At 38.2% G+C, this 14,428-nt stretch overlaps 1 protein-coding gene and 1 pseudogene across 1 annotated transcript; one reads left to right on the top strand and one right to left on the bottom strand.

The window, feature by feature from the left end:
* The first annotated feature begins 5,114 nt into the window (after window positions 1–5,114).
* LOC130703532 (endocuticle structural glycoprotein SgAbd-1-like) lies at window positions 5,115–5,934 on the top strand. The gene is made up of 3 exons (XM_057524991.2): window positions 5,115–5,160; window positions 5,238–5,500; window positions 5,585–5,934. The coding sequence occupies exons 1-3, from the start codon at window positions 5,152–5,154 to the stop codon at window positions 5,880–5,882; spliced, it is 570 nt and encodes a 189-aa protein (XP_057380974.1). The 5' UTR covers window positions 5,115–5,151; the 3' UTR covers window positions 5,883–5,934.
* Window positions 5,935–8,990: 3,056 nt separating this feature from the next.
* LOC130703502 (uncharacterized) lies at window positions 8,991–10,852 on the bottom strand (annotated as a pseudogene).
* Window positions 10,853–14,428: the final 3,576 nt, after the last annotated feature.

Raw genomic sequence — 14,428 nt, 5'->3', positions numbered from 1 at the left:
AGTTCACCGTGTTGGCGAAATTTAACATTTAAGCTCAATAGACGCCATAACGAGCAGCAGCCTTTTGTCAGCGATGGTTGAACAGTATAAAGGACTTGATGAAACAACTTATGTTTGTAGATGTAAGTTAGATGTAAGTTAGACGTAAGTTAGATGTAAGTACGTAGATGTAAGTACGTAGATGTAAGAAAAAAAAAAAAGTCGGGTTGGTGCAGTGGTTCGAGTGATAGTCCTATCACTTGTGACTCCAAATCACGAACTAAGCACACGGTCATTCCTCCAATACTGTGACCGTACTTAGTGCTCATTGGATTCGAATTCGTTCGAATGCAATGGCCCGACTTTTTTCGTTAGCTTTGGCCCGGCCAGAAGGGTACACGTGCATGGCCTAGGGGGTAGTTTCCGCCGAAAGTCAATCATGATTAGTTAAAATTTTTTAAAACTTGTTCTAAGACCCTTTCCCGTAATCGGGGATACAACCCCGACTACGACGGATCAGTTTAGACAGGTTATAATGATTATTCAGTTAATGCAAGTTAGTGACCTTGCATTGTGAAAAGGATACAGAAACTCCCGTATCATACTTTGGTCTTGCATTCAAAATTTAATTCTGCCGAACAACATCACCTGCCGCTTAATTGAAAAAAAAAATCTTCCTTGGTGGATGTGGCACTTACTGTAAAATCATTTAAAAAAGCACCGGTAAACGGAGCGTACTCCTAATGCTTCCGTTGGTACTTTGCCTATCCATGGAGCACGACGAGTTCCGATAAGACATACATTTTTTAAGATACCATTTTTGCGGACCAGTATATTTAAAAAATTACACCAAGAGTATTATCGATAGAAGAGAAAAAACATGAAGAATGCTTCGAATTCAGAAAAGAATGAAGTATTTGTAATATTAAAGCTTAAGTTTATCCATTGCAATATTCCAATGTTTTTGGTTGTGGGCTGCTTCCATGGTTTCTTTGTGTTTGCGTTTTTGCTCTTCTAGCCTAAATAATTCTTCTTCACTACGTTGTTTTTTATCAATTTCGGCCAACAGGTCCACTTTCATTTGAATTTGGTTGACGACAAATCGTCATCGTATTACCTGGTTCTATTATACCTTGTGAGGTTTTATGCATAAAATGCCGTTTTATTTTGAATTTCTTTCAAAAGCGACGCTTCGCCATGAGTTTCAGAGAATCGAATTGATCGACAGATGAACGACATTTGCCTTTGTCACGAGAACAACCGCAAATTGAGATGATGATCTTTCGCCGCATTTGACGCAGATGAACGCAATCGAAGAAAGCGATTGGGTAGAAACGATAAACGAAAACGCACACGCAAGTGAAAGGGGGAAGTAATGATTTCAAACAACATCAAACTCTAACCAAGAGACAAAATCAAGAGAAAAGCCTCACCCACAAAAACACACACAAAAAAAAATTTGTCAACATCAAACGGTTGTAGATCTTCATCGACCTATTCGTAGAAACAACTTTTGACTTTACGAACGTGGCCCGCGCATTCCCTTTTGTCTGCCGGCTCTGATTTTTTATTTCCCCTATCCAACTCCTTGACGTGATCAAACAAAGATCTACCGTCTTCGGTTCAAAAAAAAAAAAAAAAAAAAAAAAGAAAAAGAAAACCCGCCCTAGAAATCGAGAAAGCAAAACAAAAAGAGGCGACCACGCATCCACGCGCGTGCAGCAAATGGAAACGATGACGACCAGTCAATTTTAGTTCTACTGAAGGTCGAAGATGATCAAGAAAAAAAAAAGGAAAATAGCTGGCCATTGGCAAGATGACGGACTTCGTCCGGTTTTGGCTGGATTGATGGGCAATGGCAGATGGGAAAAAAATTCGAAGAACGCCATAAGCCCGTCGATGCAAAAATCGCAATCGAATCGCCGTCCCTTGTATGAAGAAAAAAGATCCACCCACATCCGCCAGGGAGATGATTTTGGCGCTGGCAATTATGAACTGACGTCATAGATCTCATTCGCTTTATTATGTTGACGTATACGTCGCTTTTTTAATTTTGATTTTTGAAAATGAATCGCCATAATTCTAATCATTTTTCTGTGAAATCGTGACCAATTTGAATACATACAGTATATAGATACGTAATTTACCATTTACTTAGGTTTAATAATAGTAATGTCAGCTTTTCTTTTTTCGAACCTTTCTGCTGCAGATATAACAGAAAAAAGGTTAATGGAAAAATAATATATACCAACAAACAATATTTATACCGAATAACTGCATAGTAATTGCCGCATTCAGACGAACAAACTGTTTTCTACCAACGCGGACCTTAACGAAAAGTTAGATAGTTTGTGAAAGCTGATGAAAATCTCCACCAGCAGCACGCTATGAAAGGTAAGTGATGTTTTATTAACGTAAAGGTGTCATTGGTCGTTGTGCGTCGAGGAAAAGTTAAGTAAAAAAATCGGGTAATTTCTATTTATTTATTTAATTTTTATGTATTATTATTATTATTTGTTCTTATTTATTGCTTTTCGCGGTTCTGTTTTAACTAAAACATATGAATTGTGTGATTGAAATAAACCAGGAAGCTTTCAAAACGTATACCCCTATAAGTTACCCCCCTTCTGTTACACAATTTACCGCGTTTGTAAATATTTCGTGAGCTTTAGAGAATATATATATTTTCCACTATTTTAAGATTCGTGTAAATAATATAGTTCATTATTTGAATGGCAGAAAAGAGTGACGCAAGGGTCGCGACAGCTTGAATAACGATGGATTGTAACTACACTGGCTGGTTACATGGAAGGGAAACGCAATCAACTTTAAATGAAAATTAGGTGTCCACATGAATTATAAACGGTGGATTAATACGGATATGACGACCAATCCCACTCTTTTGGGTAAGTTGAACTTTACAAATAGTTTTATTTAATTTAAATAAATCACGCATATCAAAGTCACAAATCAAGTCGATTCTTCGTCAACCTAACATGTGTTATCCTTTTTTTAAATCAGCTCTCCGTCCTCTTGGCATGGTTGGTCGCTGCCAACGCTTACGTCGTACCAGCCCCATATTTGGTCCGTGCTTCGACCATGCTGATGGCTCATGACAGCATAAGTCTGACCATATATCCACTGCTGAGATTTACGCCGCCGACTCCGTTGTTTCGCAGTTTCCAATCATGCCATCGCCACCCCATGCTGCGGCTATCCTTATGCCACTTAGTTCATAGCATTCGCTCTAAACTCTAAAGCTGGCCAGGCTGTCTATGTTGCGTAAAACGAGATTATAATTCAGACGTTAAATAAATATTGATTCTGTTGATGAGAACTGAAATATTCTTCTTTGAACACGCCGGCTTTATCGATTAAACTGTAAAAAAAAACTGGTTAGGCTAATATGTTTAGACAGGTTGGCTTTCAAATCAAATTTTCAATCTTCTGCATAAGTCGCTTGGAGATTTAAAATGCCAAACTGATTTATTTTCGATTTAGGTAGAATAATGGAACACATAAACTCAACGTATTTGGAAAGTGTGTATTAAGAAACTGATCATTTAATCACGGACATCGCAACACTTGCTCTAGTACAATATTTTTATTTACGACGACGAAACGAAAGGCATTCAACCTTGCGACCAACACACAAGTCTATTTCATTCCATTCTTTGAACCGCACTTGTTATCGGTGTTGATGCTGTCATCTAAACTAAAGTCAGTTACTGCTATAGAACTGAATTATCATTTATAAAATCAAGCTTGAATATACGGTTCAAAAATGCTTATGATGAAAATGACTTTGAAAATTGTTTCGAAAAACCTAGACTGTATCTAAACTATTTTTACCCATGACGTGAAAGCTGCTTTGGTAAAGAACGGATGGATAGCACGACTTTCTGTACTACAGTTGCTGAGCGATGAGTCCACTCGACTGATTCTAACTTCGCTTTGTCCTTGTTTTATATGCATTTGTTTCTCCCGAATCCACGTCAACTAGCCTATGGCATTGATAATTGCAAGGGCAATATTATTCTTACCCCACCTTTATGACGTGTTTGCATACCTTACGACATTCTCTTCCTTTTTGGCCGTTGGCAATTACGGTTTAAAGCCGCGCATTTTCTTGTTTTATATTTCCATTCAAAAAGTTACGATGGTGAAAAACAAAGATGTTCCGTTTATTTGAACGTTAATAAGTTAGGCCTGCATAATTCGCATCACACAGATATCACTAACAAAATGCTGATATCTTAATAACCGAGTCCAGTGCGCGCATAAGGGAGAGCAGGAGCAACTGGGAGAACGTACTCGTGGACGGGAGCGACTGGGAGTTCGTAGACATGGACGGGAGCGACGGGCAAGTGATCACCCTTGGGTTGGAAACCGGCCTCATCGGCAACCCAGGTCAAAGTGAATTTCTGGCCTTCAGGAGAAACCCAGTAAGATGACCCTTTATTGGTGTTGCCTAGGCCTTCACCGTACGATTTTTTGCCGTAAGAATCATTGATAGCTCCTTGCATCTTCTTTTGGACCTGAGACTCCTCACGGGTAGTGTAGTAAGACTGGGCAAAGCTGCGGGTCGAACGAATAATTTTTTTTTAAATCTCACTATTATTAATCTCTGTGGTTTTGACGTAAAAAATTAAATTGAATTACCTCCATTACCCATAGCTCTTGCAATGCAGTGATTGCATGCAGCTAATAGGTAGCAATATCTACGTGCTTGTACTTATACTTGTGCTGTTGTTTACTGAGGCATTAACAACCTTTCTCTTGATTTCCGCAAAGACGTTCTTTTTGAAGGAGAACCGGAAATTAAAATGCCCAATTTGAAGAAATTCAGTACTTTTATACAATGTATTGACACGTTTTAGTACCTTTGACTGAAACTGGGCTGCTGAAATGTGAAAATGTTTACCGTATGGCAGGAGAGATCATCGCAAAGAAAAGAAACGTTTTATAAATAAGTGACTAGTGTGAAAAGTGAGAGTGCAGAATTTTTTGCACAACCCCCAAACCTATACTACTTGAACGAAAGCTAGCAGCCAAAACAGCTAGGTCAACTGAATGCCCGACTGCATGTTACTTACTATTCACATGACTATACAAGCCCAGGAACGGAGAATAAAAAACCATCAGTGGTTTACCAAACTAACATAGTACAACATGAAGCTGGTAAGGCTTTTAGTCTTAATTCTTCTTAAAGTGGGAAAAACTTTTGACTTTAAAGTAATGGCGAGATTTTCCGATAGTTCTTTGTCGCCGCATTCTTAGCTGTTGCTGCCGCTGTACCATCCAGCTACAAGCCGGAATACAAAGTTCCCAGCTATCTTGCCCCAAGCCACCCTGCATCAAAGTACCCTTCACCAGCCTACCCTGCATCAGATTACCCCGCACCAGCCTACCCTGCAAAAGCCTATCCTGCAGCAAGCTACGACAAGGATAACAAATACGCCGACATTACCATCACTAGCCAATCTGACGAGCGCAACCTCGATGGCAGCAGCCAATGGAGGTAGAGGCATTACCTTATAATTACCAATTTATGGTTTTAAAATATTCATACATTTAAAAAAATTATAAATCTATTTACCCACAGCTACGCCCAGTCTGACTACACAACTCGTACAGAGTCTCAGGTCCAGAAGATGATGCAAGGAGTCACCTACGATTCTTATGGCAAAGAATCGTACGGTGAAATGCTAGGCAACACCAACAAGGGATTCTCGTACTGGGTTTCTCCCGAAGGCCAAAAATTCACTTTGACCTGGGCCGCTGATGAAGCCGGTTTCCAGCCCAAAGGAGATCACTTGCCCGTCGCACCCGTCCACCAATACGAACTTCCAGTCGCCCCTGTCCACATCCCTTTCAACGGCAAAGGCTACAAGATCTACTAAATTGATGAAACCTAAATCGATTCAATGATTTTAAGTCATGCATTCTATGCCTTACGCCCCTGTTTCCTCTGTCGGTGTAAAAACGTGTAAATAAAAAACCGATACCTTCTAGCAAACGTGTTTGTTTGAAATTCAATGTAGTTCTTCACGAAATTGTTAGTTGTTGTGTCGATGTTGGGTGCTCGGTGTTACGGTAACTAATCAAAATTATTGGCCATGTTCGATCATCGGCATTCACTCTTAAAATTTTAAGTGTAGAGTCCAAGTCTCCTCTGTCAGCAAATCTTGGTATAAAATAGCGAATTTGCTGAAAGTAAACTGATAACAAAAAACAGCCCTGACGTAATCTCGTTTTCTTTTTATTAGTTTACTCCTTCTCTTGTTTTTTTTTTAATATCTCATTGGCAACTGGTGTTTTTTCTTTTTTTGTTTTCTTTGTTTGTTTTTTTTACAGAACGGTTTTCCGAGAAACTGTACAATTTTCTTAATCATGGATTTGTCAGCAACCAGAACTGCGAGAAGGTCACAGAAAATTCATAACAGCCGCTTCCTTATTTTTTGCTCCTTTTCTTTTATTCGTTTATCATATTGTCTCGCCTTTCAGTCTCAACCTCGAAAGGTTACCGCTGACATATTTTACAACCTTTTTCAGATGCTAGCTAAAATAAAATACCCAAAATAAATTACAGTTTCAGCCTCAACCTCGAAAGGTTACCGCTGACATTGAGCTACGTATTTAGCATGTTTGAACAATTCGTTTACATTACCTCTGTGGTTAAGATGCATCCGTAATGGATAGTTGAATTTTAAGCGTTGTGTTTTCGAATACGTCCGTGGTGGTTTTCCTCTTCGCACCATCAGGTAAACTCATTTTAATAGTTGTTGAATGTGTTGGTGATGTTAGATTATATGAGTTTTCTCAAACAGCAGCGATTTTTGTGTGGATACTATACACTTGAAACAAAGACGGAATCCCTCGTTTACCAGTTTGAAAAATCGGGCTGTCACATCCAACAATAAGAATTACGGTTCATACCCCAGAACCTTTTTATTCAAATCGCGGCATTGATCCCTTGCAGAAATGTTGCAGATGGGCTTTGTTTTGAAATACCAAAAGTTAGCTTGAACAGGTAAGCAGCTGCTAACTCCAACAGAGAGCTGGTTTACACAAAATTTCTTCTGATGGAAATTGATTAAAACACACTTTTATTGCAAACAATGATATGTAGGACGATGTTAAGGATTGATGGTCCAGTGAAGAATAGGCCTATTTCACTGCTTTCATGCCCTATATCTAAAAACGCAGTAACAATGTTAATTCGCAGTTTGTATTGATAACTAGGGCGGAGGTCACATATGATGGGAGCAGATAACTATTCGGTCCATCATAAATTCAGGCTATCCAATTGCCATTTCCAGCAACTATTATTTTCCAACTATGAATTAAAAAAAAATATATACATATATAGAAAAAAGCATTGTTTCATGCCATCAAGAAGCATTTTTCATACGTGATCCAGCATCCCATCGGCTTCCAAATCAGCGTTGTCATCCTCCTCCTCCTCCAGTTGAAGATTTTCCTTCCCAGTGGGATAAAGTTATCGTCCAGCTCTTTTTGCTGGTGCGATAATCGACACGCTTCAAGCACTGCAAATCGTTTGGCTATAACTTTCGATGGCACGGGAAGACCTGATACAGTTTGCCGCAGAGGAGAATTTACTGGTACAGTTTGAATTTACTGGTAGTTGTGGGATAATAAATTTGGCTGATGGGAAATAAATTCGAAGAACGCCATAAGCCCGTCGATGCAAAAATCGCAAGCGAATCGCCGTCCCTTGTATGAAGAAAAAAGATCCACCCACATCCGCCAGGGAGATGATTTTGGCGCTGGCAATTATGAACTGACGTCATAGATCTCATTCGCTTTATTGTGCTGACGCATACGTCGCTTTTTTTATTTTTATTTTTGAAAATGAATCGCCATAATTCTAATTATCTTTCTGTGAAATCGTGATCAATTTGAATACATACAGTATATAGATACTTAATTTACCATTTACTTAGGTTTAATAATAGTAATGTTAGCTTTTCTTTTTTCGAACCTTTTGCTGCAGATATAACATAAAAAAGGTTCATGGAAAAATAATATATGCCAACAAACAATATTTATACTGAATAACTGCATAGTAATTGCCGCATTTAGACGAACAAACTGTTTTCTACCAACGCGGACCTTAACGAAAAGTTAGATAGTTTGTGAAAGCTGATGAAAATCTCCATCAGCAGCACATTATGTAAGGTAAGTGATGTTTTATTAACATTAAGGTGTCATTGGCCGTTGTGCGTCGAGAAAAGTTAAGTGAAAAAATCGGGCAATTTTTATTTATTTATTTAATTTTTATGTATTATCATTATTATTTATTCTTATTTCTTGCTTTTCGCGGTTCTGTTTTAACTAAAACGTATGAATTGTGTGATTGAAATAAACCAGGAAACTTTCAAAGTGTATATCCTTATAAGTTACCCCCTTCTGTTACACAATTTACCCCTTTTATACATATTTCTTGAGCTTTAGAGAATAAAAATATTTTCTCCTATTAAAAATTCATGTTGCTAAGATAGTTCATTATTTGTTTTATCGATTTTTAGTTAATTGCTCATTTTAAAGCAACAAAATGGTTGAAAAGCGGCACTACGTGCAGCAGCGAAATTACAGGTGATAACTACCTGTATAAAGGAGATGCCTGTAACACCAAGCGTTGGGGTGGATGGAAGTAGTGGCGCCATCCACGGCCAATGAAGGTGTCACGGCGTATTGAGCCGTGAATGTCCCCCATACCCCTGGGGTCATGCCTGCTATACGCAAGCCACCTTACATTGAAGGCTATATAAGATCCACACAGGTAAGTCTACTAAGGTAACATCCCATAAGGTAAGTAGGGTTCCCGAGGAGGGAACCCATTTTTTCCCCTGTGGATCCTATATGTAATTATTCCTCAACGTACGGTTATTTGATGGCAAGGATATTTAATGATAAGTAAACAACAGTGGTTGTTTGTTTACATTAAATGCATTATTCCCAAATGTTATATTATTTTCTATCGTTTTACAAAGATCATTATCGTTTCAAGATACATTTAAGACATGTTAAATCCTATAAATTTTGTGATTTTTGTGGTTGTTGATGCCTATATAACAGCTTGGTTGAATGTTAAATTTCCACATATTTTACAAAATCAAATCAACCAGACAGTTGAAAAGCAACGTTGAGTTGACGACATAACACTTTGAAATACATTTGAACTTGGAACTGGCTAAAACGGCAAAGTTTGAGAAGGACGCACTAGGGCATTGTGGCACCTTTTTCTTAAGCAAGTGCATTGGACGTTGTTTCCAGTTTCTCACGCGGAAAGTGATGTTGGCCATCCGCAGATGGTTCCGTTCAGAATAATCGAAGACATCCATAAGATCAGTCGTTTTTGCTTTTGAATGTGGTTTGTCGTAAAGGTTGTAGCGCCATTTCGATTGAGGTAAAGGCTTATGAAGTGTCTTCAAAGTCCAGTAAAGCTCATTGCACGAATTGCCAACTTTATCTGAACGGCCTCGCTGAACTTGCCGACAAAGCGACGGAGAAAAATGGCCTATCCGGTGTACCGCTGATCCCAATAAGTCACTGGTTACACGGTAGATTTCCGATCCCTCATTCCACATTTGTTCTGCCACGAGATCATCCGTATCTGTTATTTGATCAAGCAATCTCATCTTGCACCGCAACACATCTATGAGGGCGCTCTAAAATTGTAAAAAAAAAAGAAAGAAATATTTAGTCCCTGGGATATCAAGGCTCTTTTAAAGATGAATACAATTAAAGCAGCTCCCAAAAAGAGAATATTTTTTTCAGTTTGCGCGATTTCATAGAATTTATATAGTAAGGCGTTCCAGTGTTCCAATGTAGCTGTGTCCAGATAATTGCTGCTCAGACATCTTAGGGCCATCAACGCTCTGCATTGTACACCAATGTGCCCGTCAACATCAGCAATAATACGACTGAAGTTGTTGATGACATCATGGATTGAGCAGTCGATTGATAACTAAAAGATGAATATAAAGAAAACGTCACTACTTCAATACTCAAAACTTGTGTTACGGAAAAACCAAAATACTTTAGCTAGAATGTGTAACGTGCTGAAAATCAGGTGGAATATACTATCATCCAGCTTTGCTCCCCCATAATTCAAAATAAGGTCTTGTACCAACTAGAGGAAGCATTTATACTGGAACTAGAAAACAAATGTAAATAATTAAGAAAGATCAGTAATATTTATGCTAACATGAATGAAGGTAAAATTACCTCAGAACCAATGTGAAGATGAGAATTGTTCATTAATGCATTGCAAATTTTGGGTATCCTTTTGACAACATGGGAATTTTCTCCACTAAAGGCAACTAAATTTCTTAAAAAACCAGAAGTTGGTAGATGGCACGGGAAGAGCTGATACAGTTTGCCGCAGAGGAGAATTTATTGGGAGTTGTAATGAGCAAACATACGCTACATCCAAGCGCATTTTCTCTGCTGCGTCGCTTTTCTGAACTAGTTTGCACCAATTGTCCCATACAGATAGGTCAACGTATTCTCGCTTTAACTGTTCGTATTTTCCAAACAGGAATAAGGCGAGTGAAACAATCACTGGGCAACTTTGCGCAATATCTAAAAATATTTATCTTTCTGAAATTTACAGCCGTTTTTATTTCAACCCATTTGCGTTATACCTGTTAATGATGGAGATGGCGTTTTGTAAAGACGCATAAGATTTTGAAGCGTCACCAGAAGTGTACAGTTTCTCAATATTATTGAGCATATCTTCACTGTGAATGACGACCTAGGCCAAAGAGTTGTGATAGCCACTCTTACTTAGCAGAATTTGTTCAGTGGCATGCAAGTCAGAGAGATTCACCAGAAATTCATCCATGCGCTCCTTCTCGACCACCAGAAAATTATTTGATTTTTTAGCGCGCGCTCGAGCCTTTGAATGAACATACGCACGGTAAGTTTGTGGCAAATCGTACCGAATAACCAGATGGCACGCTGGAACGTCAATCCCATCCTCTAAAATGCTCGTTGCTAAGAGAGTATTACAATCGCCACTATAAAAACGTTTTATAACGTCTTCTTGCTTCCCGATCTTCACTTTCTATTTCCTTAACGGCCATGCCTTCAATCCGATCAACGGTATACAGTGGGCTTACATACGCTAAATAAGGGTCGCCTCGACTTGCATCCTAGACAACAGTAAATTAAGGTATTTAATCCAACAAGGATAATGTAACATCATCTTTTGATTACCTTTAACAGCTGATAAGAGTAGTTTGGCTGAGGTACGTAAGCCTCTCAGTGAAAATCATTCCACATAGCTGATAAGCGTCTTCTCGAATTCGGTAATGACGAGCAGGGAAATCGGGACGCCTATGACGACTGACGTGACCCGATTGAGTGTTGGCCGACGCACAAAGGGCGAGCCATTCTCAGGTAACTCTACGGGCTGTAATCTTTCCGTGGACAATTTTTGAACTTGATCAGCGAGACCGTCGTCATCAACTATTACGGTGGAATCGAATTGCTCTGATGGATCGTTGTTTCCGGGCAATTTTGAAGTTATTGGCGGTCGATAAATACGGAGTATGTCCAATCGGCGAAGAACATTAAGGCGGCTAAACTTCTCTACTACTAATATTTGTTGGGATCGTGCCGATGAGCTCGAAGATAACTATTCAACCACTAAACGCGATCCATTATTTCTAGCTCGAGCCGAGTGGCTTCAGGCTTTGAGGATATTTCACACACTTAATTGTTTGGGGTGTGTTGAATGCCTATATTAAATCAATAATTTAAATAGATGAGAGTAGAAATCAAAATTTTAATGCTTATGGTTCCTCACCGCAATGCTGATAAAACATTGTTTTTAGAGTAAATAGCTGACTGCAATTTGTTTTCCCGAATAGTTATCAATGGGAATAGTTCCATTGGCTTGCATAGTTAGTCACAATTGAAGCAGTCAATCCTAGGATTCTTGGATGTAGACTGTTGGCTGACTTTTCATGTAAAGCCAATATTTGTTTTTGTTTGTTTCCAAGCTTCATCATTCACAACGTTACGGCAGTCAGCCAATATTAACAAATTAAAGTTGCTCGTTTCAAGCAGGCCTTTCAGGATAGCCTCAAGGAAAACCAGGTAAGTCATAACAAGTACTCGGTTTTTCCCAAACTCATCTTTCCATCTAGAACAAGAACAGATGCATCAAATATTTTCAAAATTTATGCTTAGACATACCTTGGCAATGAACTGTGGTTTAACAACAAGAAAACAACAGAATTTCAGGATCAAATAATTTTTTTCCATCTCAATGTCAAGACAACAAGTGAGGGACTCAATGACAATTTTTAACAAAAACTCATATAAAACTAGAATTTTTCCATAGAAGAAAGAACCTTTCAAGAAGCAAATGCATCAAATCTCAAAATCATCTTTCAATCTAGAACAAGAACAAATGCATCAAATATTTTCAAAATCTCAATGCTTAGACATACCTCTGGCAATGAACTGTGGTTTAACAGACGAAAAGCTATGTTTTTAAGGATAAAAAATCGAAAACAACAGCATCAAATATTTTAGGGTCTGAAGGATTTCTCTAAACTGATTTTCACTGATAACTAAATCAAATTATAAATAATCTAAACTTTTTGTGAGTTTGAATGCTGAAAACTGAGATGACAATTTAATTTATTTGATAACTGTAAAACAAATTTGGTTGACAGCATATGCAATGTAATTTTAAAATTATAAAATTTATTCTTTTAGACAGCAATCTCCCTGATTTATGAAAAATGGTTAAATTGATGACAATTTATTTCATATAAAACTAGAATGAAAATTTCTGTAAGAAAACAAAATTTGTTGACAGCATATAAAACTAGAATGAAAATTTCTAATTAACAAGAAATAAAGAATTAAAATTTGTCCTAGAAGATTAAGCTTTTAGTTTGAATGAATGGTTAAAGGATGATGAAAATTAGTTGCCTTATGATAACAACAAAGAATGAAAATTTCTAATTCTGTGAATCCAATGATGAAAAAACACCCTCAACTAAAATGACAGCATTTTCTGGATACTCCTCACTATTGTTTTGTAATACGCTTTAGGGGCGAGGGAAGAAGAGTTCATCTTATCTTTAATGCTAACAAAAATAATTTCAACTAAAAAATGAGAGAACTTTCAACTGACATTTTTCCCCTGCCTTACCTAGGTCACCTTAAGGAAATTCTAATCCCAGGTCATCTTAAGGAAATTCTAATCTGTGGAAATGGAAACCCGCAACGAAGCTAAAATGCAGAAAATGGAGACCGCAACAAAGGAAGAAATGAATGAAAAGGTTTAGTTAAGCGTGCTAGTCACGCGCCACCTAGTGACGACCGAGCAGAAGCTTCCCGGTCTTCCGGCGGGACACTTTCCATTCACGATCCGTGATTAGAGCATACGATTTTTTTTATGTGGTTTTTTTCGCGTGTAATTGTTTTTCTAGCTTAAAAGAATTCTATTCAAAAGATACTAAAAGAAGTTAGAATACAGTTCATTTGTTAAAATTGCCAATTGAGTTTATTTTGTTTACTAAATTGAACATTAAACGTCAGATTAGGCCATAAAGAGCTGCAGCCGTTTTACAAGTGATATGGTACAGTATAAAACACTTGATAAAACAATTTGTAATTGGTAACGGTGTTGGTTCGCTAGCGCCGTTACTGCGTGTATAACTGTTACTAATGAATGCTTATCTAATTGCAGGTATGGGAATGGCGGAAATGGAGGCGGAGATGGATTGGTGCGGTCAGTGGTTGGAGTGGTAGCATGTGCATGTGGTGTTACAAAAAAAATTCAGTAGCACTGGGGTTGTCGGTAGACCGCGTTTCGTGCGCCGCTCAATGGGTACCCCGACGTAATAAGATTACGTCAGCATGCACCTACCACACGGATCTCCAAACCACGGACATTCCTCCAATGCTGGGACCGCATTCTACAAGATTGGTGCTAACGTCCGGACAGGATTGGTCTTAAAGAAAGGTAAGAAAAAAAAACTATGTGACTTGATCACTTGAGGAACTAGTGATGAACTGAGGAAGTTGATCACTAAGATCACTGAGAAACTAGTGATCAAGTCACATAGTTTTTTAGTTTTTTTTTTCTAACTTCCGCCTCGGCCTACGGGCCAAAAAGGAGCAGGGGCATGGCCCGTGCTACTACATTGAAGCACCACCGAAATACTATTAGTTAGCCATGCATTTTAAAGCTGAATGGTGAAATTTGATGTCAGCTTTTGATACGCCTATTGTTATTTCATCTATCATATTTATTCGTTTATCGCAGTCGTTCCCAAATTGAAATATGTCCACGTTAACCATTCGCAATTCAGTTTCTTTTCCATTGTACGACGTGTGTACAAAAGAAGCGTGGCTTGGTGAATCGGGTTTATGTTCAAAGCTACGCCTATATGAC

Source organism: Daphnia carinata, chromosome 7 (assembly GCF_022539665.2).
Source record: "Daphnia carinata strain CSIRO-1 chromosome 7, CSIRO_AGI_Dcar_HiC_V3, whole genome shotgun sequence".
NCBI classification, from domain to species: domain Eukaryota; kingdom Metazoa; phylum Arthropoda; class Branchiopoda; order Diplostraca; family Daphniidae; genus Daphnia; species Daphnia carinata.
This window is presented reverse-complemented; position numbering and strand designations above follow the sequence as displayed.